Below are 26,228 nucleotides of genomic sequence, written 5' to 3' on the forward strand. Positions count from 1 at the left end.
GCTTCTCCAGCTCGCTGGTATGCGCACATACTTTTCCATGTGGTCATTAATATCCTGAACAGAAAGCATTGAGCTGTTCATTTTAATAGCCAACAACACATTGTCAATAAGTACCTTGATTTCTTCTGGGTTGGAGCACTTGCATTCAAGATTAATTTTCCTCTTCTGCTTTTCAGCTGGACTTTCAAGAATCATGCTAAGCAATCTGCTCTGTAAGAAAGGGTTTTTGTTTCTAACTCTTATTACACCATCTATATGAGACTTATTTGACAGATGATACTTTAAGAAATCCAACTTCCATACATCGTTCCACATTCTTCCTGCTGAAAATTCTCCCGGAGCTCTGGCATCTCGACTATATACACAAACCACTCCGTTGTCCTCCTCATATGTGGATATTTCACGAAGTTTAACAGACATTACACTGTGACTTCGGTGTAACCGTCTCTATAGTCTCATCCAGCCATCCAGATTTAAATGAAGTCGCTGTTCTTTTACGCTTTAGACCTCTAGACAGTGACATTTTGGGATTGATTTTTTTACCAGATTGGTTTATATAAAATTAATACTTTTATTATATGGCTAATATTTCAATGTGCTTAACAGCGTGACTCGACAAAAGGGCAAATGGGAGGTCATTCAGATCAGGATACTGGAAGTTTGTGCATAGCTCCGATCACATCCATGTATCTGCGGCAAAAAAAAGCAGGAAAATGGTAAAACATCACGAGTAAATGTATGAAGTCCAATGCCTTTGAAAGATTTCAGTCACGAAAACAACACTTATCCTTGTTCATTTCTGGGAAATCTTTGCAGTTTCTTAGCAACTACGGCCAGGCATTTTGACTTATTTGCACATACTTGAGTTTGTTTGCAGCCAAATGAACAGACTACAAGGAGATGTGTAGTCCCCTTCCCGACCGTCCCGACATGATCAATGTTCCACGTTCGAAATGCTGGTGGGGAGCGGTAAGATTCATTGCCCTCCTTTCCCTTCCCCCCCCCCCTTGCCAGCTAGTAGAATCTGGCTGTGTTGATAGATGGTGGGCGAACAATGTCAAAGTCACCCGTAAATAGGGTGAGCAGATTGCAAGAGTGAAATATCAGGACACATTGGGCGGGGCGGGGGAAGAGAGTCACACAGCTCCCCTGCCCTGCACCCTCTGAACCCACGATGACCAGACCCCGCCACAACCCCCCACATTTGACACAATGCACAGTGCTGTGCACACCACCAGCCCTGCCCAGCGCCCCCCCTCCACCCACAGCCGCACCACAGCTGCCCAGCACCCCACAGAGAACCCTCCCACTTCGCTAGTTTCCCAATACACACAGATTTCTCCTCCCTCCCTCCCAGTGCCCTTCCCCACAGCCCCACCACCACAACTAAACAATGCCCCACACAAAAAGAAAAGGAGTACCCGTGGCACCTTAGAGACTAACAAATTTATTAGAGCATAAGCTTTCGTGAGCTACAGCTCACTTCTTATGCTCTAATAAATTTGTTAGTCTCTAAGGTGCCACGGGTACTCCTTTTCTTTTTGCGAATACAGACTAACACGGCTGCTACTCTGAAAAAAATGCCCCACACAGACTCCCATTGCCCTGACACACACAGATCTTCCGCACTGCCCAGCACCCCCAACAGGCCCCCACTGCCTAGCACCCCAAAACACACACACCTCTCCCACTGCCTGGTGCCCTCCACACCCTTACAGCCCAGCACCCCCCACACACCTCCCAGACACTCACTCCACCACACCCTGCCCCCTTCCTAGGTTGCACTCACCAGCACTGCCGGTTCTTGGGGTGGAGGGGGAGCAGCCTGGGACCACTGCCATTGCCAGGATCACTCTGGAGCCCTTTTTAAAACAGGTCACATTTGATTTCCTGCAGAATTCTTGGGTGAATAACATCTGGTCCTGGTGATTTATTACTGATTAGCTTATCAATTTGTTCCAAAACCACCTCTAATGACACCTTAATCTGGGACAGTTCCTCAGATTTGTTACCTAAAAAGAATTTTGGGAATCTCCCTCACATCTTCAGCCGTGCAGACCGATGCAAAGAAGTAATTTAGTTTCTCCATAATGGCCTTATCGTCCTTGAGTGCTTCTTTAGCATCTTGATCGTCCAGTGGCCCCACTAGTTGTTTAGTAGGCTTTCTGCTTCCGATGTACTTTTGAAAAGTAACACCAAAAATTTTTTTGTCTTTGGCTAGCTGTTCACATTCTTTTTTGGCCTTCCTAATTATATTTTTACACTTCATTTGCGGAGTTTATGCTCCTTTCTATTTTTCTCATTCGGATTTAACTTGCACTTTTTAAAAGTTGAGTGAGCAGGCTGATGTTGAGTGAGCAGGTTCGGAAGAAAAGAGTAAGGCTTAGTTGGTAAAGCCAAAAGAGAGAGGTAGTCAGAAAACCAACATTGCCTCGGCCATGCTGGTGCAATCAAAATTAGTTTGTCGTGATTCAGTTTGAGCTTAAGGCTAAGGGACTGGGGGAAGGCATACGTCCGGTTACCTTCCCAATTCAGATGGGTGGCGTGAGTAAAAGACTGTGATGGGATGTTCTCCCCATGCTTGCCTTGAAAGGGTTAATGTAGGCCAGATGGGCTAATTAACTTATTAGGCTGTAAGCTGGTGGATATTTAGGTGAGAGCCCTAATTAAGGAAAGCTCACCTGTGCAGTAACAGGAGGGGCTTCAATAAAACCCAGGGGGCTGGTAGCAGAAAGGGGGCTGAGAGGAGGAGGCATGCAGTCACTCGTCATGGGACAAGGATGAGAAAGGGGTTTGGACCCAAGAGGAAGGGTTTGTCTAGCAAAACCGGGAGATAGGGATTTAGCTACAAGGGTGAATAATGAGAGCCTGGGGTAGGCAAGATAGGTATTAGTCCAGGGTGTGGCAGGAAAGTTTGAGCTAGTACAGCTGCTGGAGATTGGGCCCCTGGACTAGAACCCAGAGCAGGTTCTCCTAACAGCCACTGAATGAGTGGCACAATTTGGGCAGTGAACGTGAAGCCTGTCCGGGTCTATTTGTTGTAGACACTGAGAGAGTGGCTCAGCCAGGGCAGTAGAGTTAAGGACTGCCTGAGACAGCGTGGAAGACTATGATAGTACCCCGGAAGGGGAGGATTCTTGTGACTTGGCCAGAGGACTAAGGCAAGGCATGGTAGCTCGTGAGGAGCAAGAGAGGGGCCAAAGAGCGGGACAACAGGCTAAGGAACCGTGAAAAGAGGTTGTCAGGTTGAAAGACAAATTCCAAGAGTGGCCAGGAGGAGGCGCCTCTTCACGTAGAAGTCCCTTTTACAGAGACCTTGGGCTGAGTCCTACTTCAGAACAGAATTGATGGCATTATCTGTTGTCCTTTGTTGTAAACAAATGTATGGAATGGATGCCCCACTGCCAGAAACTGGACTTCAGCACACCATTCTTTAGGGAGCACTTATGTGGTTAATGTAGTTCAAAAAAGACCTGTTGAAGTGATCAGCTAGGTATTCTGAGAGCTTGGTAAGTGAGCCACTGTACAATATATTCCTCAATGCAGAGGTGCCAGAACTTTATTGGAGCAGCCACTCCCCTGCTTTTTCATGCAATATATTGTAGTGGTATTGTCTTTGAAAATGAGTCATTGTCCCACAGATGTGATCCTGAAAGGTATTGTGTATTGCTCAAAAATTCCAGCAGGTTGATGTGACAGGAAGCTTCCTCTTCTGACCACAAACCCTGAATTTTTTTTTAATATTCCCAGATGTGCTCCCCAGTCTATTGTATAGGCATTGGTAACTACTGTGTTGGTCGGTGAAGAGCGGGCAGAGGGGACACTCTTATGCATCGTATTCTATCCATCACTGTAAAGAGTGCAGTATCTCCAGGGGCACCCAGACAGGAGTGTCCAGCAGCTGGGAAATCGGGCGATAAACTAATTTCAGCCACCACTGAAGGAGGATGCAGGCACAATCTCACATGTTGCACTATATACATGCATGTGGCCAGATGGCCCACTAACTTCAGGCATGCCCGGATCATGGTCGAAGAGTGCAAATGGAGATCCTGACAAAGTTGCTGAATTGTCTGGAACTGTGTGGATGGGAGAGAGGCCCTCGAATTCGTAGTCTGTCAAGGTCCTGATGAACTTGATTATTTTAGTTGACTTCAAAGTTGATTTGCCCCTTTTTAAGATCAGACCCAGTCCATCAAAAAGGTTTATTGTGAGCCTGAGATGACTGAAGACCTGTTCCCTGAATTCGCTTCTCAGGTTATGTCTCCACTTCAGTAAAACACCCATGGCTGCTCCGTATCAGCTGACTTGGGCTTTTGGGGTAGGACTGCGGGGCTATAAAATTGCAGTGTATGCATACCCTCAGTAGCCAATCATCCAGGGATAGGAATATATGAACTACCCTCCTTGTGAGAGAGAGTGCCACCACTGTCACTTGGTATTTGGTAAAGATGTGTGGAGTTGATGACAGGTTAAAAGGGAAGAACTGTGTACTGTTAGTAATGGCCGCAACAAGGATTTTCCTGTGGCTTGGGAAGATTGCCACATGAAAATAAGCATCTTAGAGATTGAGAGCAGCAAACCAGTCGTGATTCAGAACGGGAAGTATAGTAGCCAGTGTAACCATGTGGAATCTTATGTACTTGATGTGTGTGGTAAGCACAGAGATCAAGGATAGTTCTCATTCCTCTTGTATTTGTGGATCAGGAAGTACCGGGAGTAAAACTCCTTTCCGCAAAGATGTGGAGGAACCTCCTCTGTAGCCCCCAGAGTACAGAGGGTTTGTGCTTGCTGTAACATCAGTGACTTGTGGGAGGAGTCCTTGCAGAATTCTGGGGTAGCAGGATGTGAGTGGGGAAAGGATAAGAATTTCATGTGTAACTCAGTCCCAAAGTGCTGTCTGTAGTTATTGTCTCACAAACACTGCAGAAGCAAGATAGTCTGTCCCAGATAACTGAGCTATTATGGGGGAGGGATGTCTCAGTGGTTTGAGCATTGGCCTGCTAAACCCAGGGTTCTGAGTTCAATCCTTGAGGGGGCCATTTAGGGATCCGGGGAAAAAATCGGAGATTGGTCCTGCTTTGAGCAGGGGGTTGGATTAGATGACCTCCTGAAGTCCCTTCCAACCCTGATATTCTATGACCGTGACAATTGAGGTGCTGCTCTTGAAACACCAGTCAAGCAGACTGTCTAGCCAACGAAGGAAGAGGAGAGTCATTTGATTAAAACTAGACCTAAAAGGTTTCTTCCTCTGTGATTTGTTCCTCTTTCTGGGGAAATCTTGTGCCACACAAGGTAGAAAGACTGACAGAATGTCGCTGAGAATACTGCTGCTGCTGTTGATTCCCAAAATGGTGTCTCTTTGCAGCCTGGTTCTAAATCCTCAGTGAGTGTAGTGGAGCCCAGGAGTTCTTGAAATAATGTAATGTCTCATCAGTCGTCCCTGAGAACAGGAGACGACCATCAAACAGCAAGTCCTCTGTGCTTTATTGGATCTCAGGAGCTATGCATGGTTACAAAACCATGAGATTGTTGTCATCCTTACAGCCGAGCCCATGAATCTGGACAAAGCATCTGCTATATCCAGGGCTGACTGCAAGGACACTAAACTGCTTTCCATAACAAAGACTTTGAATTTCTCCCCAAAGAATTTTGGTAACTTTTCCACAGATATAAACATAGCGTCCCAGTTCATAAAATTATATTTCGATAATAGAACTTGCTAGTTTTGAATACACATTGTAAGGAGGAAGTCGAGTAGATCTTTCTCCCCATTAAATCTAGCCTTTTGGACTCTTTCCTTAGGCATAGATTTATATCTTCCCTGTCTCTCTCACTCATTTGCTTCTGTCACAACAAGGAAATTTGGAGCTAAATGACAGAAAACAGATTTGAAGCCCTTCAGTGGCAAATAGTGTCTTTTGTCAGGGTGTTTTACAATGGGTGTAAAAAAAGGTTTATTTCCTAGGGATTTAGATGTTCTAGTATTGCTTCATTTATAGCGAGAGCAACTCTCCCAGGAACAGAATGTTGGAGGATCTCCACCAATTTATGGATGTTTCCTGCACAAACTTGGACTGAATACTTAAGACTGATGCCATGCATCTGAGCAGCTCCTGATATAATCAGAAATCCTTTGGTACTGGAGCTGCGTGTTCAAGTACTGCTGTGTCATCCGGTGACAAGGAGGAAGATGCAGTTGGGACAGATGGAATCCTGTGAGGAATGACATCTGACTGCCCTAAAGGTTAAAGCTGCTCTAACACAGAGGGAGCCCCCTCTGCTGGTGGCTCTAGGACTGGTGGTTCATGCAGGGAGTCTACTGGAGATACAGGTGATCTCGTCCTAGAGTGAGCAGAGATCTGGGACTTTGCCAAATGAGGGACTTCCCAGGGATTCCACTGAGGCCATTGTGGTTAAGGATGAGGAATTGGCAGCCAGTAAGAAGTAGTCCAGGGTCCCTTATCTCTACTGTTGGAAAGTTACCAATGCCAATACCCACTATGATTCCTGCTGTCTCAATAACCTGTGAGATGGGGAATGGGAGGGAGATGCCTCTGAGCTTCACTCTGAGGATCTCTCCAAATAGCCTAATGGTGGCAGTGGGACCATTCCTAATGGGGCCACCAAGCATCCAGTGTCATCCATGGCCCAACCCCATGGTGCAATCAGTAGCTAAGGAACGATCGATGGTTCCTTGAATATTGGTATCCGCCTCAAACTCATACTGGGACCCAAAAGAAGAGGCATCCTTACTAAAAATGAAGGTGCTCATGGGCCATCAGATACAGACTTTATCATAGTCAGCACCAGTACTTAAGATTCCATCCATGTTGATGCCCTCGATGCTGAGCGATAAGTCTACAACAACCCTTCACGGTAGATAAACTGCAGTGCAGATTACAGTATTGGCAATGACAATAAGTGTGCCACCAATCTGGAGTTTGCTGAGGATGATGTCGCTGTAGTCAGTTGGTCCAGAATAAGCACTGAGTCAGGGATAGGGCAGGCACAGCAAATCTGCTGCTTCCTGATATGCCGTCAGAATGGAAACTGACAGTGCCACTGTCAAAGGTACTGGAGTCAGTGGTACGGATTCCTCCTGATCCCGCCTCGGTACCAGAGAGCGTGTTGATGGCCCCATTGTGAAGGATTTATGTTACCAATCTGCCTGGGGCTTCAGGTGATCAGGCTGAGGCCGCAGGATCTTTAGGGGAGGAGATGAAGGAGAACACCAAGTGACTAAGTTTAAAGCTTTATTAACCAAATAACAGTGGTGAGTGCTCGGCGCGCCCCACGTCACTCAAAGAGAGGAAGAAAGTGTTAGTACCCGAGCCCTAACCCACTTTTGTACTATACACGCACAACCCAAGGCTGACCAAGCCTGGGTGTAACGTAAGAAGAAGAGCGGGGGAAGGGTAGACGAGAGTTCCGCCCTGTGCATAGGTTGTCTAGGGTCCGCTGTAAATCTCCGACTTGCTTTAGCTCTCAGGAGGGTTTTAAACCCTGGGTTCTTCTGGGGGCGTTTTCATTCAGGGACCTTTGCCCCTCTCCCCCCCCCCCCCCACCCGTGCTCTCAGTACCAGTCCGAACCAGTTTTCTGTGGCTCCCTTAGTTTCCCCAAAACACACTGGTTTCAGGGTCACGAGACTATTGTTTTTCAGCTCACTGGCCTTCGCATTCTTACTGGTTTTGCAACCCCTTCAGTTCTGTCTGGCTCAGCTCTCCTTTCTCATGGCTGGCTGGGGTTGAGACACAGGTGTCTGGCTGTTTGGCAGCAGAGAACTTGTTTGTGTGCGCTGGCCTTGGGCTGCAGTTTCGTTCCTTATCTTCGGGCCAGTTTGGGTCGTCGAGTTAACCGATTCCTTTCTTCCTTCCTCATCCTTCGGCCTCTCATAGCCTAGAAAGGAATCTTTCACTCCACACTCACACCTTCAACCCTTCCCAAGATACTTTCCAATGCATATAAAGGCGTTAGCAATATGCAACGCTGGTGCTTAGCCAGGGACCCCATGGGTGGGAGGGAGGCATTTTATTGTGACCCCATTCTATCCCATATATGAGGAGACTACTGGTGCTAGTCGGCACTTCTCTTAGAGAAGACGGACCTTTCTGACTTCTGGAATGGCTTCAGTCTGTTTTGTAAGTTCTTTTTCTCAGGGAGTCTGACGAAGGGAAGTGGTCTGTCTTCCTTCTGGGCTAGTAATCTGAGCTCATTCAAGAAGTACTTGTCTATACTGGCTCAGGCACACTTTGAGGGGCCTGACTTTGAGCAGTCTGTAGTGCCGAGGCAGGTCTCATTGCCTGCTCGAGAAGGTGCTGCTTTAATCTTAAGTCTCTAGTCACCTGTGTCCTCTTTTTAAAGGACTTACAACTAGAGCACCTTTTTTTTATTTGCCCTTCCCTGAGACACAATAAGCATGTAGTGTGGGAATCATTATGGGGGAGAGCTGCCCTAGAAGAAGGGCAATGATTAAACTCTGATGAGGGCTGTGACGTTGCACTCCATAATGTTTTATGGAAGTATGCTTATGAGTGTGAATATAACGTAACTGGAATATGCTTTATGCAAAAGGTCTCTTGTAAAGTATTACAAAGCTTATAATCTATTGTGTGTTCATCCTGTTTGTATGAATGTATCATTCTTGTATCTGAAACTAGGAATATGAAGTATTACTCTGACGTCCTATGTAATTATGCAAAGTGTGGGCCATTAATGGTGGTTTAGAATCTTGATGGCTTCCACTGACTAGGACAATTGATTGTAAATGGCTCTGTTTACTTGCAAGCTGTCCTGTGAGTCAGGCCAGGAAGAATGAAGACTTGGGGTCTCACAGGACATGTGATCATGTGACCTGGTAATGCAATCCCATCTTAAAACTGGTACCTTTCCATTTAGAAGGAGGGGTGGGGACCCAAGAGACAAAAGATTCCCACTTTGTGCAAAAACTATGAAAGGGGTGGAAGAGAACAAAAGGGACCGCAATCATGAGAACACCCCTACTTTCCCCCTAAGTGCTTGTCTGTACCACCTACCGAATCGGTGGGCAGCGATCAATCCAGTGGGGGTTGATTTATCGTGGCTGCTGAGTGCGCTCCCATTGACTCAGGTACTCCACCAGAATGAGGAGCGCAAGCCGAGTTGACGGGAGAGCGTCAGCTGTTGACTTACTGCAGTGAAGACGCCACGGTAAGTAGATCTAAGTACATCGACTTCAGCTATGCTATTCACGTAGCTGAAGTTGCGTATCTTAGATCGACCCCGTGCAGTAGTGTAGACAAGCCCTAAGATGTATGCTGGCACTGGCAAGGATTGTACCGGGGAAAAGATTGGGCCCAGACTAGCAAGGAGTCTAGTTTGTGAAAGAAGCTTATTGGAACCTCTCTGAGGGTGAGATTTACCTGTATTCAGTTTCTTAATGTATTAGGCTTAGACTTGCATGTTTTTGCTTTATTTTGCTTGGTAACTTGCTTTGTTCTGTCTGTTATTACTTGAAACCACTTAAATCCTACTTTTTATACTTAATCACTTTTGTTTATTAGTAAACCCAGAATAAGTGATTAATACCTGAGGGAGAAAACAGCTGTGCATATCTCTCTCTCCATGTTATAGAGGGAAGACAATTTATGAGTTTACCCTGTATAAGCTTTATACAGATTTAACAGATTAAAACAGATTTATTTGGGGTTTGGAACCGATTGGGAACTGGGTCTCTGGATGCTGGAGATAGGTGGCCTGCTGAGCAGTTTTTGGTTCAAGTCTGCAGCTCTGGGGGCGTGGACCAGACCTGGGTCTGCGTTGCAGCAGGCTAGCGTGTCTGGATCATCAAGGCAGGGTTCTGGAGTCCCAAGCTGGCAGGGAAAATGGGCTTAGAGGTAATTCCAGCACATCAGGTGACAGTCCCAAGGGGGTCTCTGTGGCCGAACCTGTCACAAGGGCATCCCACTGGAAGAAACTACCTAACTGCTAACTAAGGGTACTAACTATAACTATAAAGAAAGAAAGTCACAAAGAGCTGTGAAGATAAGTGTGAGGAAAGATCATACTAAGAGCTCCAGCTCTAGCCGCAGGTGGTGAGAAGGAGGTTGGGATGGTGCAGCCCTTGTATAGCCATGGGAGGGGCTATGCAGGGAGGGGCATTGAAGTCTGCACGAGGAGGGGGTTCTTTGAGCACAAAGACAAATTCCAGACAGAGCTCAGCATCCGCCTAAAAGAACAGATAATATAAAGTGTCTGGAAATAAACACCAAACTCTGCATGGTGTCATGGACTGGTAAGGATAAGGAGCAGCTTATGAGACAGATAAAAACTCCACCAACACTGACCCCAGCTCAAGTGAAACGCTCTTGGTTTTGATGTGCCCTGGGATCATCAACTGGGTAGTCAAAGCACCTACTTGTACTGATCCCATTACAGAGAACGCAATATGCAGCTGAGCTGCCCCTAGAGAAGATCTGTTCCTCCTCTCTGTCCTTGGAGCATATGTTCTCTCGTTCTTCAGCAGAGAACCCTCTCCTCTGGGTCAGTGATGAACACCACAGAAAGATATACTGGTTTCCCCTGCAGGGCTCAGACACTGTGAGCTCATCAGGAAAGGCACTGGCCTGGCCAAAAATAAACAAGTCAGCCATATTGCATTATGGCACCACAGCTCTGTTGGAGATAATGCAGTACACCACACTCAATAAAGAGGTCACTTCCCTCATCACTGTCTCTGACCAGACCACCTGCACCAGAAGATCAAGAAGAAGGGGACAGGAACAATAGCAACCTATATCACCTCTACATTATTTTCATTGCCTGATGAAGCAGTACTGGTATCAGATGACTTAAAGACAGGTTTCAGAGTAGCAGCCGTGTTAGTCTGTATTCGCAAAAAGAAAAGGAGTACTTGTGGCACCTTAGAGACTAACAAATTTATTAGAGCATAAGCTTTCGTGAGCTACAGCTCACTTCATCGGATGCATTTGGTGGAAAAAACAGAGGAGAGATTTACACACACACACACACACACACACACACACACACACACACACACACACACACACACACACACACACACACACACACACACACACACACAGAGAGAGAGAGAGAACATGAAACAATGGGTTTATCATACACACTGTAAGGAGAGTGCTCACTTAAGATAAGCCATCACCAGCAGCAGGGGGGGAAAGGAGGAAAACCTTTCATGGTGACAAGCAAGGTAGGCTAATTCCAGCAGTTAACAAGAATATCAGAGGAACAGTGGGGGGTGGGGTGGGAGGGAGAAATACCATGGGGAAATAGTTTTACTTTGTGTAATGACTCATCCATTCCCAGTCTCTATTCAAGCCTAAGTTAATTGTATCCAGTTTGCAAATTAATTCCAATTCAGCAGTCTCTCGTTGGAGTCTGTTTTTGAAGCTTTTTTGTTGAAGGATAGCCACTCTTAGGTCTGTGATCGAGTGACCAGAGAGATTGAAGTGTTCTCCAATTGGTTTTTGAATGTTATAATTCTTGACGTCTGATTTGTGTCCATTCATTCTTTTACGTAGAGACTGTCCAGTTTGGCCAATATACATGGCAGAGGGGCATTGCTGGCACATGATGGCATATATCACATTGGTAGATGCGCAGGTGAACGAGCCGCTGATAGTGTGGCTGATGTGATTAGGCCCTATGATGGTGTCCCCTGAATAGATATGTGGACAGAGTTGGCAACGGGCTTTGTTGCAAGGATAGGTTCCTGGGTTAGTGGTTCTGTTGTGTGGTGTGTGGTTGCTGGTGAGTATTTGCTTCAGATTGGGGGGCTGTCTGTAAGCAAGGACTGGTCTGTCTCCCAAGATCTGTGAGAGTGATGGGTCGTCCTTCAGGATGGGTTGTAGATCCTTGATGATGCGTTGGAGAGGTTTTAGTTGGGGGCTGAAGGTGATGGCTAGTGGCGTTCTGTTGTTTTCTTTGTTGGGCCTGTCCTGTAGTAGGTGACTTCTGGGTACTCTTCTGGCTCTGTCAATCTGTTTCTTCACTTCAGCAGGTGGGTATTGTAGTTGTAGGAATGCATGATAGAGATCTTGTAGGTGTTTGTCTCTGTCTGAGGGGTTGGAGCAAATCCTTGCAACAAAGCCCGTTGCTTTGTTTATTTTTAGTAAAAGGATAATAAACAAAAATTCTTGGAACCCCGTGACATTTCTGTGACTTTTACTAAAAATAAGGACAGGAGGTTTGATGGGGAAAGACTGAAGTCCAAGCAGAGGGGAAAAAGAGCCTGAGTCCCGCTACCGGGGAGTGTTGGGGGGGCTGGGCGGGAGTCCAGCACCCACCACTGTGGTGGGTGACAGCTCTGGGGCCCCTCCCGCAGCCCCAGTGACTCAGAGCTCAGGGGTCCATGCCACTCGTGGCAGCTGACAGCTCTGGGGTGTCTGTCTCTCCCCCTCCCTGGCAGCTCACAGCTCCTGGGACCGTGCTCTCTCTTTTATTGTTGTTTGTATCTTTTAGAGATAAGGAATGATTATTGTTATTCTGGGAAAATAGGTTAACTTGGATACCTATTCCCTCAACTTAGATACCTATTGCCCTCAGAGTTCTGTGTAATTATTTTGTTTAATTGTTTTTAAGGAATAGAGGCAGGGAAGTTACTGTCCATTCGGTAACTGAGGCAGATGTACTCCTCTAATGATGAGGCAGTGCAATAGTTAAGACCTTCAAGCTGTGCAAAAATTTGACCCATATTCATAATAGGAATATGATCCACAAGTTGGTGATCTATTATCACTAGATACCTTTTACGAAAATGCTAACAATGGCAAGTAACTAACTTCCTGTTCTTTTATAGGCATAGGGTTATAAAAGGCCCTTTTAGTAACATTTACAAGTGTCAAAGTAAATACTTATCTGACTCATGAAGCAATGTTTTCCTGTTTTGTTGTTGGTATTTTTATTAAACTAGCAAGATGTCCTGTTTTGGTCATTAATAGAAATGATTTTACTACCTGAATTTCTCTATTTATTAGGTTTCAGAGTAGCAGCCGTGTTAGTCTATATTCGCAAAAAGAAAAGGAGTACTTGTGGCACCTTAGAGACTAACAAATTTATTAGAGCATAAGCTTTCGTGAGCTACAGCTCATGAAAGCTTATGCTCTAATAAATTTGTTAGTCTCTAAGGTGCCACAAGTACTCCTCTTCTTTTTTCTATTTATTAGGAGTTAGTTGCAATACTTACTGTTCTAGGATGGTGAGTAGGGCCATATCTGTTTTGCTAATTACAGAATTACCTGTCCCAGAGTCCTGCCGTGTTTACATCTGAAGTTCAAGAGCAAACTCAAAACTGGCTCATTAAAGGAAATAGGGAGCAATACAGAGAGCATGCTCTTTGTTTTAGTAGTGTTTGTGGCAGGGAGGATTTACAGTGGTAAATGCTTCCAAAGGGTAGAAGTATGTGACTTAGATTGTTTGCTCTGGCTGCATTAAAATGGAAAAGGAGATAAGAGCTTTATTCTGTAGATGGAATAAATATTACTAAATCTCTCTGCATTACAAAACTGATTCTAAGGTGAAAGAAGAGATTTTGGTTTGAATATGTAAATCCAAATTCTTCCCTCAGTTAAAACCCACTGAAGTCAGTGGGATGATTTGGACATAACTGAGAGCGTAATTTAGCATTTAAGATGTGGAGGTACAGCTTGCCTATATTTATTAAGTAGAGAAGTTTCTTTTACATTTCCAATGTTATAATTTTCTTTCAGTGGGAGGACAGAGGTCCAGTCTGTGCAGTATGGTAAAGAAAAAGCAAACAAAGACAGGGTATTTGCCAGGTAAGCCATTTACATTTGTTTGTATGGAATTTAATTATATGGTAATTAATACTACTTTGGACTTAAACTTTTCAGTAGGTTACTTTGTGGTAATTTTGACACACACTAGTGCACTTCAATAAGCTTCCTCCCAATACCAGTATATTTGGATGGAGATGTTATGATAAACAGACGTGCAAGCTTTATCTCTTGTGAGCTGCTCTTTTGGTGGAGTTGAACCCATACCAAGGAGTTATAATTTGAATACTGGAACATATCTTTTTATCTGAGGTGGGCAGAAGTGGTAGGGAAACACGTAACAGAAAAAAGGATACTCCGGTGTCTTCCTTTTTATGTGTTTGCAAAGAAAAGGTTGCAAACTCTTCAGGCTGGGGACTGTCTTCCAATCTGTACAGTATGTAGCACAGTGGGGGGGCCTCAGTACAACTAATAATAAAATTTACTATAAGAAGAATTTTCTTATCTTCATTCTGTTGAGCGCTTGTGAGTTTTTGGGTATGTTCGTTCAGTGATAATATTCTAAAATTGTAATTCCCTTGAAAATATTTGCCCTAACTGTCCAGATCTTCATAAATGTGTGCTTCACTATAACCTCTATTACTGTAATTTTGCTAAGAATTCTCTTGAGAATGCCTTCAGAAGTGATTAATTATATCATAATTGTCTGACTGTAGAAACTGTTCTGCAGCATTGTAATTCTAGTTGTTGTTTTTCTGCTGGATTCCATAGTGGCCACAATATGCTAGGCACTTTACAAACAAAAGGAAGCATTACTCTTGCCCTGAAGAGTTTACGATCTGAGACAAAGGGTAGGGAAATGGAAAACAACGTATGTGTAAAGTGGCTAAACTGGTGATTGTCCATGTCTTGGAAATAAAATGTTTTAATGAAACAATACGAAGATTGTGGTGTGTTTGTGTGTGAAACAGACTGTTCTCAAATACCTACAACTTTGCCATAAACTGGTAGGTGTTTAACAAGTCTAGGCCTGTGGCTGCGCATTGTATAGTATTATTACACTAAAAAAACTACATTAAAAGAATGTTCATGTTTTAGAGTCAGGCAGTCAAAAGTTGGAAACCTAAATTCAGTCCCCTTGCATATGTGAATTTTCGTAATCCTGTTATTTATGTCACATAGAAAATCTGTGATAAAACAAGAATAGAATCTAGCTCTTCTGGGTCCCAGTCCAGTGCCCTATTCACAAGAAACAATGCTATCTCTTCTTGTAGTACGCTGCCTGATTCACTGTCTGTCTTGTACATCAGATAAAATGGGTTCTGTAGAATAAGTAATATGGGATTATGTAGTCAGACTATCATAATGCATATACATTAGGGGGTTTCTCAGGCAACCTTCATTCTGGCACTGTTTAAATTTAAAGTGCTTGAATTTGCAACCTTTTAGTGAGTCATAGTGAGCTTGGAACCCAGAGCCTTTCGATCCAAAGCACAGACCTCTACCTCTTGTGCCAAAAGAATAAGATGATAGTAAAAGTAGGCTGTTATCCTCTGTGTACTCAAGCCCCTAGAAGAGGAGGATGGCACACTTTGCTTGAATTTTACGCTAACTGTTCGCAAGACAGCAGAGGAATGTTGGGAATCAAGAATCCTGAATTCTACTCCTGAATGGGTGGGGGGATTGTGGTTTTAGTGGTTAGAGAGTACAGTCAAGGGCATAAATTTGGCATTTTCATTCTGAATGCACAGCACAGTATAACATACGTTAGACCAAAGAGATGGCTACTGCTGCTGCATCCTTCTGCCAGGACCTCTAGATCTATGCCTAGAACATAAGGGAATCATTGTGAGTTACGAGCATCCAGTGCAGTTGGTATGTATGGAATTTTATTGGGCTGGGAGCTTCCTCAGTACATAGGTAGCTCCATGAGATTCAGAGCAGTTACTGCTCAAAGATTTTAGCAGCCAGCCTCTGATAAGCTCTATTGATTATGTGCAGACTACAATTTTCAAAAACCTATAACTCTGCCAAATCTGATTGGATTTTTGCGGGTCAGTCATTCTAATAATATTTAGATCTTTAGATTAGTCTACTTAATTTGTTTTATAAAAATACTTAGATATGTTAGTTTAATAATGAGGCTAATAAATTTGTCCAAAAAAGAAATTGTTTTGTATTAACTTCACTGCTGTAAGTTTTGATTGACTAAGTGAATAATTTGATTTCTCACTCATTTTATTATAATCTTCATTGTATACACCGTTGTATCATGCTGATATTTCCCCCCGGCTACATTCTTTCCCTGTTGTTTTTTTAAACAGTGGTGTGGCTTAAATATATTTTTCTTTAGTTTTTTCCATTTCTCTTTGTGTGTTGCTTTTGTTGTGCTTCTTGCTGAGCTCCTTATAAATGCACATCTCTATAGTGGGTTGTTTTTTTGGGGGTAAACTAGTACTGCAGTCTGTGTGCTCAACGGCTTAACTTTATAGGAGTGATTTGCCTTGTGTTTTAGAGGCTTTTTAATTTGTCTATTAACTAGGGCTGTCGATTAATCGCAGTTAACTCGCGTGATTAACTCAAATTAACTACGATTAAAAACATTAATTGTGATTAATCGCATTGTTAAACAATAGAATACCAATTGAAATTAAATATTTTTGGATATTTTTCTACATTTTCAAATATATTGATTTCTATTACAACAAAGAATAAAAGTCTACAGTGCTTACTTTATATTATTTTTATTACAATATTTTCACTTTAAAATTATAAACAAAAGATACTATTTTTCAATTCACCTCATACAAGTACTGTAGTGCAAGCTCTTTGTCGTGAAAGTGCAACTTACAAATGTAGATTTTGTTTTTTGTTACATATCTGCACTCAAAAACAAAACAATGTAAAACTTTAGAGCCTAGAAGTCCACTTAGTCCTACTTCTTGTTCAGTCAATTGCAAAGAGAAACAAGTTCGTTTACATTTATGGGCGATACTGCTGACTGCTTCTTATTTACAATGACACCCAAAGGTGAGACCAGGCGTTTGCATGCCACTTTTTTAGCCGGAGTTGCAAGATATTTACGTGCCAGATATGCTAAACATATCTCCCTTCATGCTTCAGCCACCATTCCAGGGGATATGCTTCCATGCTGATGATGATCATTTAAAAAAAAAAGTGTTAATTAAATTTGTGACTGAACTGCTTGGGGGAGATTTGTATGTCTGTTTTGTTTTACCCACATTCTGCCATGTATTTCATGTCATAGCAGTCTCGGATGATCACCCAGCACATGTTTGTTTTAAGACTATTTTCACTGCGAATTTGACAAAACACAAAGAAGGAACTAATGTGAGATTTCTAAGGATAGATACAGCACTCGACCCAAGGTTTCAGAATCTGAAGTGCCTTCCAAAATCTGAGAGGGACGAGGTTTGGAGAATGCTTTCAGCTGTCTTAAAAGAGCAACACTCAGATGCGGAAACTACAGAATCAGAACCACCAAAAAAGAAAATCAACCTGCTGGTGGCATCTGACTTGGATGATGAAAATGAACATGCATCGGTCTGCTCTGCTTTGGATCGTTATCGAGCAGAACCTGTCATCAGCATGGACACGTCTTCTGGAAAGGTGGCTGAAGCATGAAGGGACATATGAATCTTTAGCGCATCTGGAACGTAAATATCTTGCGATGCCGGCTACAACAGTGCCATGTGGAAGCCTGTTCTCACTTTCAGGTGATGTAAACAAGATGTGGGCAGCATTAACTCATGCAAATTGTAACCAGACTTGTTTGGCTGAGTGTTTTGACTGAAGTAGGACTGAGTGGACTTGTAGGTTCGAAAGTTTTACATTGTTTTGTTTTTGAATGCAGTTATATTTTGTAGATAATTCTATATTTGTAAGTTCAACTTTCATTATAAAGAGATTGCACTACAGTACTTGTATTAGGTTGTAATCAAAAATAAATATAAAATGAGCACTGTACACTTAGTATTCTGTTTTGTAATTGAAATCAATCAAAAAATATTTAAATGTTATTCTATTAGTGTTAAGAGTGCGATTAATTTTAATTGCTCAATTAATTTTTTTTAATCGCTTGACAGCCCTACTATTAACATTTTGTTTTTATTTTGAAGAATACTATAGTAGTGATTGGGCAAAGCTGTGAATAAGAGCTTGTCTGTAGTTGCTGCTTTTCAGAAAGTTCTGACTTAATTAAAAACTACACACCATTCATGTTTTGCTGTCATCTTGTCAGATCTCAGAAGCTAAGCATGGTTGGGCAGAGCCAGTACTTCGCTCCAGGAATACATAGATGTCTCAGGAAATGATGTTCGTTATTCATTAGGTGGCACTCTTCTCTTTGTCACTGCTGAACTAATGCCTCATGGTGCAGTGGGCACTGCGGCTTGGGAACTTATCTTCTTGATGAGATGTAAAGCCAATATTACGATTACTCCAACATTCTACTTAGTATCTATTCATAAGAGTAGATGTGTTTATTTCAGGTGTCCTGGCCAAATTGCAACTTCAGGCATTGTTTGGTTAACCTAAAATTCCTCCTGCAATTTCAGTTCAATGCAGCATTCTTCTTCACATCTATTCTAAGTTGTTTCATAGTGTTGCTCTTAACTGATAAACATCTGGTGCCTGAGCCTAGAGTTGACTGATTTTATATGGTGAATGAAGCATTCTGTGTATTGTTTGCATATTAATTTGTAAGGTGCATTGGGATTCCTCAGAATGAAAAGCAATATGAAATGTAAGATGTTTATAAAATATACTACGTATGTACAAGGGAATGAAGTACAATTCCTCTTATCTATTGTGCATTTAAATTCCAAATCATAATACTGAGTTCACATTAGTCCATTCACATTAATATAGAGGCTAATTCTTGCTCTCTGACTTACCCTAGTATTATGTGGATTTTATTCCTGGAACCTGCCTTTCTGAATTTTTTTTCACTAGATAGTTATTTTGTTTTGTATAGATCTGTTTTTTAAAATGGTGGCATTTAGCATTTCTGTAGATATTACAGTTGGTTCTCGTTAAGCAGGTTTATGTTGTAGATATTCATGTTGCTGTGTGTTATGAAACCAAGAACATTGGGAAGGATTGCTATAGGATGATGTAATAGTCTATATGCAATGGAAGATGTAATATTTAATATCTAAAGTATTAATTTGTAAGCACATAGAGGATAAGGGTAATAAGTAATAGCCAACATGGATTTATCAAGAACAAATCATGCCAAGCAACCCAATTTCCTTCTTTAACAGGATTGCTGGTCTAGTGGATGGGGGGAAGCAGTAAATGTGACGTATCTTGATTTTAGTAAGGCTTTTGATACAGTACCTTATGACATTCTCATAAGCAAACCAGGAAATGTGGTTTTGATGAAATTACTATAAGATGGGTGCATACCTGGTTAAAAACTGTACTCAGAGTAGCTATCAATAGATTGCTGTCAAACTGTGAGGATGTGTCTAGTGTAGTCCCACAGGGGTCAGTCCTGGGTCTAGTACTATTCAGTATTTTCACTAATGACTTGGGTAATGGAGTGTAGAATCCACTTATAAAATTGCAGATGACACCACGCGGGAGGAGTGGTTACTGTCACCTCGAAGAACAGGATTAGAATTCAAAAAGACTCACACATCAGAGAATTGGTCTGAAATCAACAAAATGAAATTCAGTAATGAAAAGTACAAAGTACTTCATTTAGGAAGGAACAATCAAATGCACAACTACAAAATGGGGCGCTTTTCCCTGCCCTTCCCGCTCAGAATCAGCAGCACCGGCACCTCCACCTAAATCCCATTGTGTGGGATGCACACTTATGGGCACAAGGGTAGATCCCCGATGAGGAGAGCCACGAAATACAGTGTTACCTCCCTGAGCTTCACGAGGTCGGGTGAGAAGTCGCAGGTCAACTCTGAGGTTCCCACTCTGCAGAAGCCTGGTTCAGAGTATAAGTTGAATGCTGGCACCAACCCTCAGCCATGGTGACGGTCCCGCCACCATCACCTCCAGTGCCGTCCACACCATTGGAACCATCTGGTCTATCCCACCCAGTCCTGTGCACTCCAGGGCGCTTGTTCCCTCTGACACCGACAGCTGAACTGCTGCTGTGCTTCTCTGGCTCTCCTCAGCATTCCACACAGCCAGTTGTCCTTGGCTCTCCATCTCTGACCACGGAACTTCTCCTTCTTATGGTTCGCCCTCTATCGCTCCATCCCACGCTGACATCTCCACCGGTGGCCCCGCCTCTACCAGATCCATCTTTATAGTCAGACTGGTCCTCTGAACAGGACACAGCCTTCTCGTCAGCTCACTCCTACAGTCCGGATCCCTGCTGCCAGCCCTATCTGCCTCACTGTGTCTGAGCAGCCACCTCATGGTTCGCCTACCCTTGGGGACCGCCCATGCTGGTCAATCCCTATGCTGGCCATACTGGTCTGTCTGGGACACGTGCTACCACTGTGGCCTCTCCTCACACTACTGACCATCTTCACCTCCTTCCAATCCTCCTTCTGTCTATGAGGATCCCCATGAAGCCTCCAGTCTTCCAGCACCCTCTGTACCATTGGTTCCAACAGCTCCCTCTGTCCCGACTGGGGCTTCTTTGTCTCCTGATGATGCCATCATCTCACCTGCACTCTCACCTCTGCATGACCATGCCCAATAACAGGACCTTCTCTGCCGTATGGCGATGGCCCTCAGCCTCCCCATGGAAAATGTCCAGGACCACCACAATCAGTTCCTAGACATTCTGTTGCCTGCTGGGGCCTCCTGAACTGCCTTGCCCCAACACTATGCCATTCTCCAACTGGTACAAGTAGTTTGGCACACCCCAGCGTCTTGTGCCCCAACTAGAAAACGGATGAGCGTAGGTACTTCATTCCAGCTAAGGGTACAGACTTCTTATTCTCCCACTCTCCTCCAAACTCCTTGGTAGTCCAGGTGGCCACAGAATGTGCTCACCAGCAACATCTCCATTCCCCATACGCACCCAGAAGGGCAGCAAAAAAGCTCAACTTTATTGGCCGTAAGGTCTATTCCTCTGTGGCCTTCAATTCCGCATTGCCAGTTACCAGAGCATTCTGGCAAAATAGGACTTCCTGTTCTACCCAAAACTTGCGGACTTTCAAGCCTTCCTGCCCCCTGATAAACAGCGGGTATTCACTAGAGTGCTGGGGAGCCCATGGTGCCATGGCCCAGGGCCTCTGGTCACACCATGAGGTGAGTATGCATATCAACATTCTCGAACCATGTGCTATCTGCTTAGCTTGCCGGGTCTTCTGCCACTTCTCCGCCACCGCCATGTCCAAGTGTTATATGAATGCTGCCACATTGTCAGACATGTCAACAAGCAGGGTGGAGCCTGATCCCGCTTTCTCTGTGTGGAGGCTATCCTCCTTTAGAACTGGTGCCTCCAGCACAACATCACCCTCCATGCGGTACACCTTCTGGGAATGAACAACTCCCTTGTGGACCCACTCAGTCACTCCTTCCATGCAAAACAGAAATGAGAACTCCACAATCTTGTTCTCTGCTCCATCTTCCATGAGGGGCACTCCTTGATGGGACCCGTTCACCACATTGACCAACCACAAACTCCCCGTCTTCTGCTCCAGGAGAGCCCTTGGTCCCGGTTCACGGGGAGATGCCTTTCTCATTCTCTTGACCAGTGAGCTCTATTACGCCTTCCTGCCCATTCTCCTGCTTCCCCAGATCCTATGCAAAATCCACCAGGATTGAGCGACTGTTCGCCTTGTGGCCCCTGCTTAGCCCTGCTAGTATTGGTTTCCAGACCAACTTCATCTCTCCGCTAGTCCTCCAATTCCACTACCCTTGCTCTCTGATTTCCTCACTCAAGCCACAGCTGTCTCCGGTACTCCAATCCCAGCCCTCTTCACCTCATGGCGTGGTATTTGGATGGAACTTGTGCATGTTCTGCCCCCGTGCATGACGTCTTCATGCACAGTAGGCACCCATTTATCAGGGCTTGCTACCTTGCAAAGTGGCCCTGCTTCAGTGCCTGAGCACAGCACCACAACCTCTGTTTTTATTTTGGTGTTCCTGAATTACCTTCTCCATCTTTGTCGCTCAGACCTCGCTCACTCCTGTGTTCAAATATACCTAGCGGCACTCAGTGCCTTCCTCCCATCTGTGGATGGGTTCTCCATTTTCATGCATCCACTTACTGCCCGCTTCGTCCATGGTCTCAACATTTTCCCCTCAGTGGGAAAAACCAACCCCCTCCTGGAACGTCAACCTTGTTCTCTCCACTCTCACTAAGCCGCCCTTCGAACCCCTGTTGATTTGCTCCATTTCTCACCTCTCTGAAGGTGGTGACCTTGGTTGCCAACACCTCCGCACAACGCGTCAGCAAACTGGCAGCCGTGATGGCAGACCCACCTTTCACCATGACAAGGTCTCCCTATGCCTTCACCCCAAATTCCTTCCCAAAGTGGCCTCCTCATTTCACCTCAACCAGAGTGTACACTTACCCATCTTCTACCTTAAACTACATGCCTCCAACAAGGAGTGCATGCTACATACTCTTGATGTACGCCAAGGACTGGTCTTTTACCTCCAATATGCCCGAGCCTTCCGCGCCACCCCTTGCCTCTTCATCACCATTGTGGCCAAGCTCTTTCCTCGCAATATCCTTCCCACTGGGTCTCCCGCTGCATTACTGACTGCTATGCACTCTGGTGTTCTCCCCTCTCCTCCATGGGTCACAGCCCACTCCACATAGGCTCATGCAACCACATCCACTTTCCTTGCGGGTATCCCATGGCAGGATATTTGTAGAGCGGCCACTTTGTCTTCCATTGACACCTTTACCGATCATTGTGTCCTAGCCCCTGCAACGGCAGATGTGGCTGTTGGCTACACTGTCCTCCTCCAAGCTCCATGGATCTGTTTAGTAACAGTGGAACAGTGGGATTAAATCCTAAGGTTAGTGAACTGTGTTAAATGATGAGGTGGTCCCTCGCTCTCAAATGGGGAGGGAGGCCACTCCACCTTGCTGTATCAGGCAACAGCACACAAGCTCAGTTCTCGCTGGCGGGGCTGAGCTGTAAGAAGTCTATAGCTCTGTAACCACCTAGCAGAGGCAAACAAGCAGTAACAGTCAGATGCTCTCGCCCCCTTGGGTTGGGCAGAGCAGTCTTTAGATGGCAGTACCCCGGCAACTCCTCCCTAGGGTCGGCAGCAGACTGGAGAGGTCTGTCTCCTTCCGTAGCTCCCGCCTAACTTAGATTCATGGCCCTCTCCTTATACTTCCTGTCCTGCCCTGGTACTTCTGGCGAGGGGGCGGGGGGAGGGAGGGATAGGGTCTGGCTCCGCCCACCAGTGGGAAGGTAGTGGTCCCTCTCTCTCAAGTCCAAAGGGAGGCCACTCTGCCTCCCTAGAAATGGCTATTCCTTTTAATGGAGATGAAAACTCATACACTGAGGCATCCAGATTCACGATTCTACTGAACTTTCGAAGGCCATACGAGCATTTAGAATGGTTTAGTGGTTTACTTCCTTCCATCATTAGAAGTTATTTTGAATAATGTCAGTAATTAAAATGATGCAGAAGAAAAATTAAATCAATAGCTAAAATATTTCAAATTATATCTAAAAGTTATCTAGGAGAGATTGTGTAGAGTTAGATATAGAGGTATTGAAAATTAGCACTCGGGTCAGAAACCAAAAAGTCACAGCATCAAAAAGCTCATGCTGCAGTGTGGTAACTTTTTCTTCGAAATTTCTCCAAAGAACAGGAAACGGAGGCAGCAAGCATAAGTGGGTGGGACTCTGAGGTTAGAACTCTTATTAAAATAAAATATTTGAAACTAATCTTTGCTGATAAACACGTCAGTTCTCTATGATGATAGCAGAGAGTAGTATTCCAAGAGATCAGAACCTGAGTACAGTAAATAAGGTGAGGTGTTTTTTTTTCTTGAGTGGTAGTGTTTTTAGATTAAAAAAACCCCTAACTTTCTTCTTTTAGAGAAAGTTGTATTAATCTTTTGCAGCCTATACAGTGTTGAGGAAGGTTTTCAAAGTTTAGTATCTACAAATTAGGTGGCTTAGAGCAATATTGTTTTGAAAAGATAAAAGAATTATTGATATCATTAAATACTAGAATGCACTGTCTCCTTTTTAAAATGAATGGTTTAAGCACACTAATGAATGTGAAAGAGTCCCTGTAACCCTGTGTGGAAAATGTTCAAATTCTTAGCTGCAATGAAGCATCAAATTCTTCTAATCCAAAATTTCATATAACTTCTTTGTTTTTAAGTTTGTAAAATCTCATTCTGTTTTTGTAATTTCCATCTATCAGTTTTCTATAGCTTTTTTTCAGAGCATGATAATTAAGTTCATTTTTATTTTGGACAAAAATAGTATTTTTTTCTTAATGTTAACTTTTATGCCAAGCTCATTTTTAAAGACATTTTATTGCACTAGCTTGAAAGCAAGGTGTGTTGGTGTTAATTACATGTAGACTGAATTTTAATACCTTACTTAGTTCTGTAGAAAGCATCTCAGCAAATTCTATTAATACCAGTTAGTACGTCATCCAAATTGTTTTACTAACGTAAATAACAGAAATGTTAAATAATGTCAATTGTAGCTATTATATTATGCAGGGAAAGGTAGATTCTCTTATGGTAAAAACAGGAAATAAGGCATGATAAATCCATATTGAAAGTGCTTATATTTTCCTCATGAAATCTTATCTTATCTTCAGGAGTGGATTTACCCCAAAACATGTCATGCCATGGCACAGGGCCCCAACCACAGGGGGCCCCAAAACATAGGCGTTGGAACTAGTGGTGCGGGGGGGGCTGCAGCATCCCCACGTTTTATGCGGGTGTCCGCTACTGTCCAGGTTCCGGGCTGCTGCCCCAGGCTCTGCAGGTTTCGCTGCTGTCATCCCCTGCCCGGAATCCCGACTTTCACCCCACGCCCAGGGCTCTGCAGGTTTCACTGCTGCCACCCAGGGCTCAGCAGGTTTCGCTGCTGCCTCCCTCCGCCCAGGGTTCTGCGGGCTTCGCTGCTGCCCAGGGTCCTAGCTGCCACCCCGCACCCAGGGCTCTGCGGGCTCCGCTGCCTCCCCCAGCCTGGTGTCCCGGCTGCCACCCCGCACCCAGGGCTTTGCGGGCCCCGCTGCTGCCACCCCGCACCAGGGGCTCTGCAGGTTTCGCTGCTGCCACCCCGCACCCAGGGCTCTGCAGGCTCCGCTGCCTCCCCCGGCCTGGGGTCCCGGCTGCCACCCCGCACCCAGGGCTCTGCGGGCCCTGCTGCTGCCACCCCGCACCCAGGGCTCTGCGGGCCCTGCTGCTGCCACCCCGCACCCAGGGCTCTGCGGGCCCTGCTGCTGCCACCCCGCACCCAGGGCTCTGCAGGCTCCGCTGCCTCCCCCGGCCTGGGGTCCCGGCTGCCACCCCACACCCAGGGCTCTGCAGGCCCTGCTGCTGCCACCCCACACCCGGGGCTCTGCAGGTTTCGCTGCTGTCACCCCGCAACCAGGGCTCTGCAGGCTCCGCTGCCTCCCCCGGCCTGGGGTCCCGGCTGCCACCCGACAACCAGGGCTCTGCAGGCCCTGCTGCTGCCACCCCACACCCGGGGCTCTGCAGGTTTCGCTGCTGCCACCCCGCAACCAGGGCTCTGCAGGCTCCGCTGCCTCCCCCGGCCTGGGGTCCCGGCTGCCATCCTGCGCCCAGGGTTCTGTGGGCCCCGCTGCCGCCCGGGGTCCTGGCTGGCGCGCAGGGCTGTGCGGGCCCCGCTGCCACCCCACACCACTTGCCTTAAAACGTATTGTTAGGAGCACAGCAGAGCCCTGCATAAAACATGGGGGTGCTGCAGCACTCTTCCCTCTGCCCCCGGCACCCAGGGCCTCTGATGGGGTGGAGGGGCGGGGGAATGGGGAGCTCTCTCAGGGCCCGGCAATTTAAAAGGGTCCGGGGCTCCTGGCTGCCACAGTTGCAGCAGCTGGAATCCTGGGCCCTTTGAATCGCTGCCAGAGCTCCAGACGGCGCAGCCCGAGCAGCAGTGAAGGTCTGGCTCGGGGAGGCTAGCCCCTAGTCCAGCCCCTTCCAGGGGCCCAGAGCCCGCCCCCACACCTTGCCCAGGGGTCCAGCAATTCTGTCAGATTGCTGCCCGCACCCCTACTTCCCGCACCTATGGTCCCGACTGCCACCCCGTGGCCCACACCCAGGTCTGGACCCACGGTTGGGGTGGACGTGAGTCTGGCTTCCTTTTTATTGGCTGGGTCCCCGGCAGGGGCCCCGGAAATGAAGCTGCATACAGGGCGCCAACAACTCTGTCTGCCACTGTCTTACTTTATCTTTCTACCTCCCATGGTCTTTGGATTTTTATGAGAGAACTTCCAAAATTTTATTGTGTAATTTGTGTAATTTTGCAATCATCTGATACAATTTCAAATCAATTATTTACTTCATTCTT

General features: G+C 45.3%; 1 protein-coding gene across 11 annotated transcripts in view; it reads left to right on the forward strand.

Annotated features, from left to right (window-relative positions):
- PTPN4 (protein tyrosine phosphatase non-receptor type 4) overlaps positions 1–26,228 on the forward strand; it is a 225,338-nt gene that overhangs the window by 141,784 nt on the left and 57,326 nt on the right. For all 11 annotated transcript variants that reach the window (XM_043504907.1, XM_038422831.2, XM_043504913.1 and 8 more), the window contains one exon: positions 13,729–13,797. In XM_043504907.1, the coding sequence (XP_043360842.1) occupies positions 13,729–13,797 (69 nt within the window). The remainder of the gene's footprint in view (positions 1–13,728; positions 13,798–26,228) is intronic.

This window comes from Dermochelys coriacea, chromosome 11 (assembly GCF_009764565.3).
Source record: "Dermochelys coriacea isolate rDerCor1 chromosome 11, rDerCor1.pri.v4, whole genome shotgun sequence".
Classification (NCBI taxonomy): Eukaryota; Metazoa; Chordata; order Testudines; family Dermochelyidae; genus Dermochelys; species Dermochelys coriacea.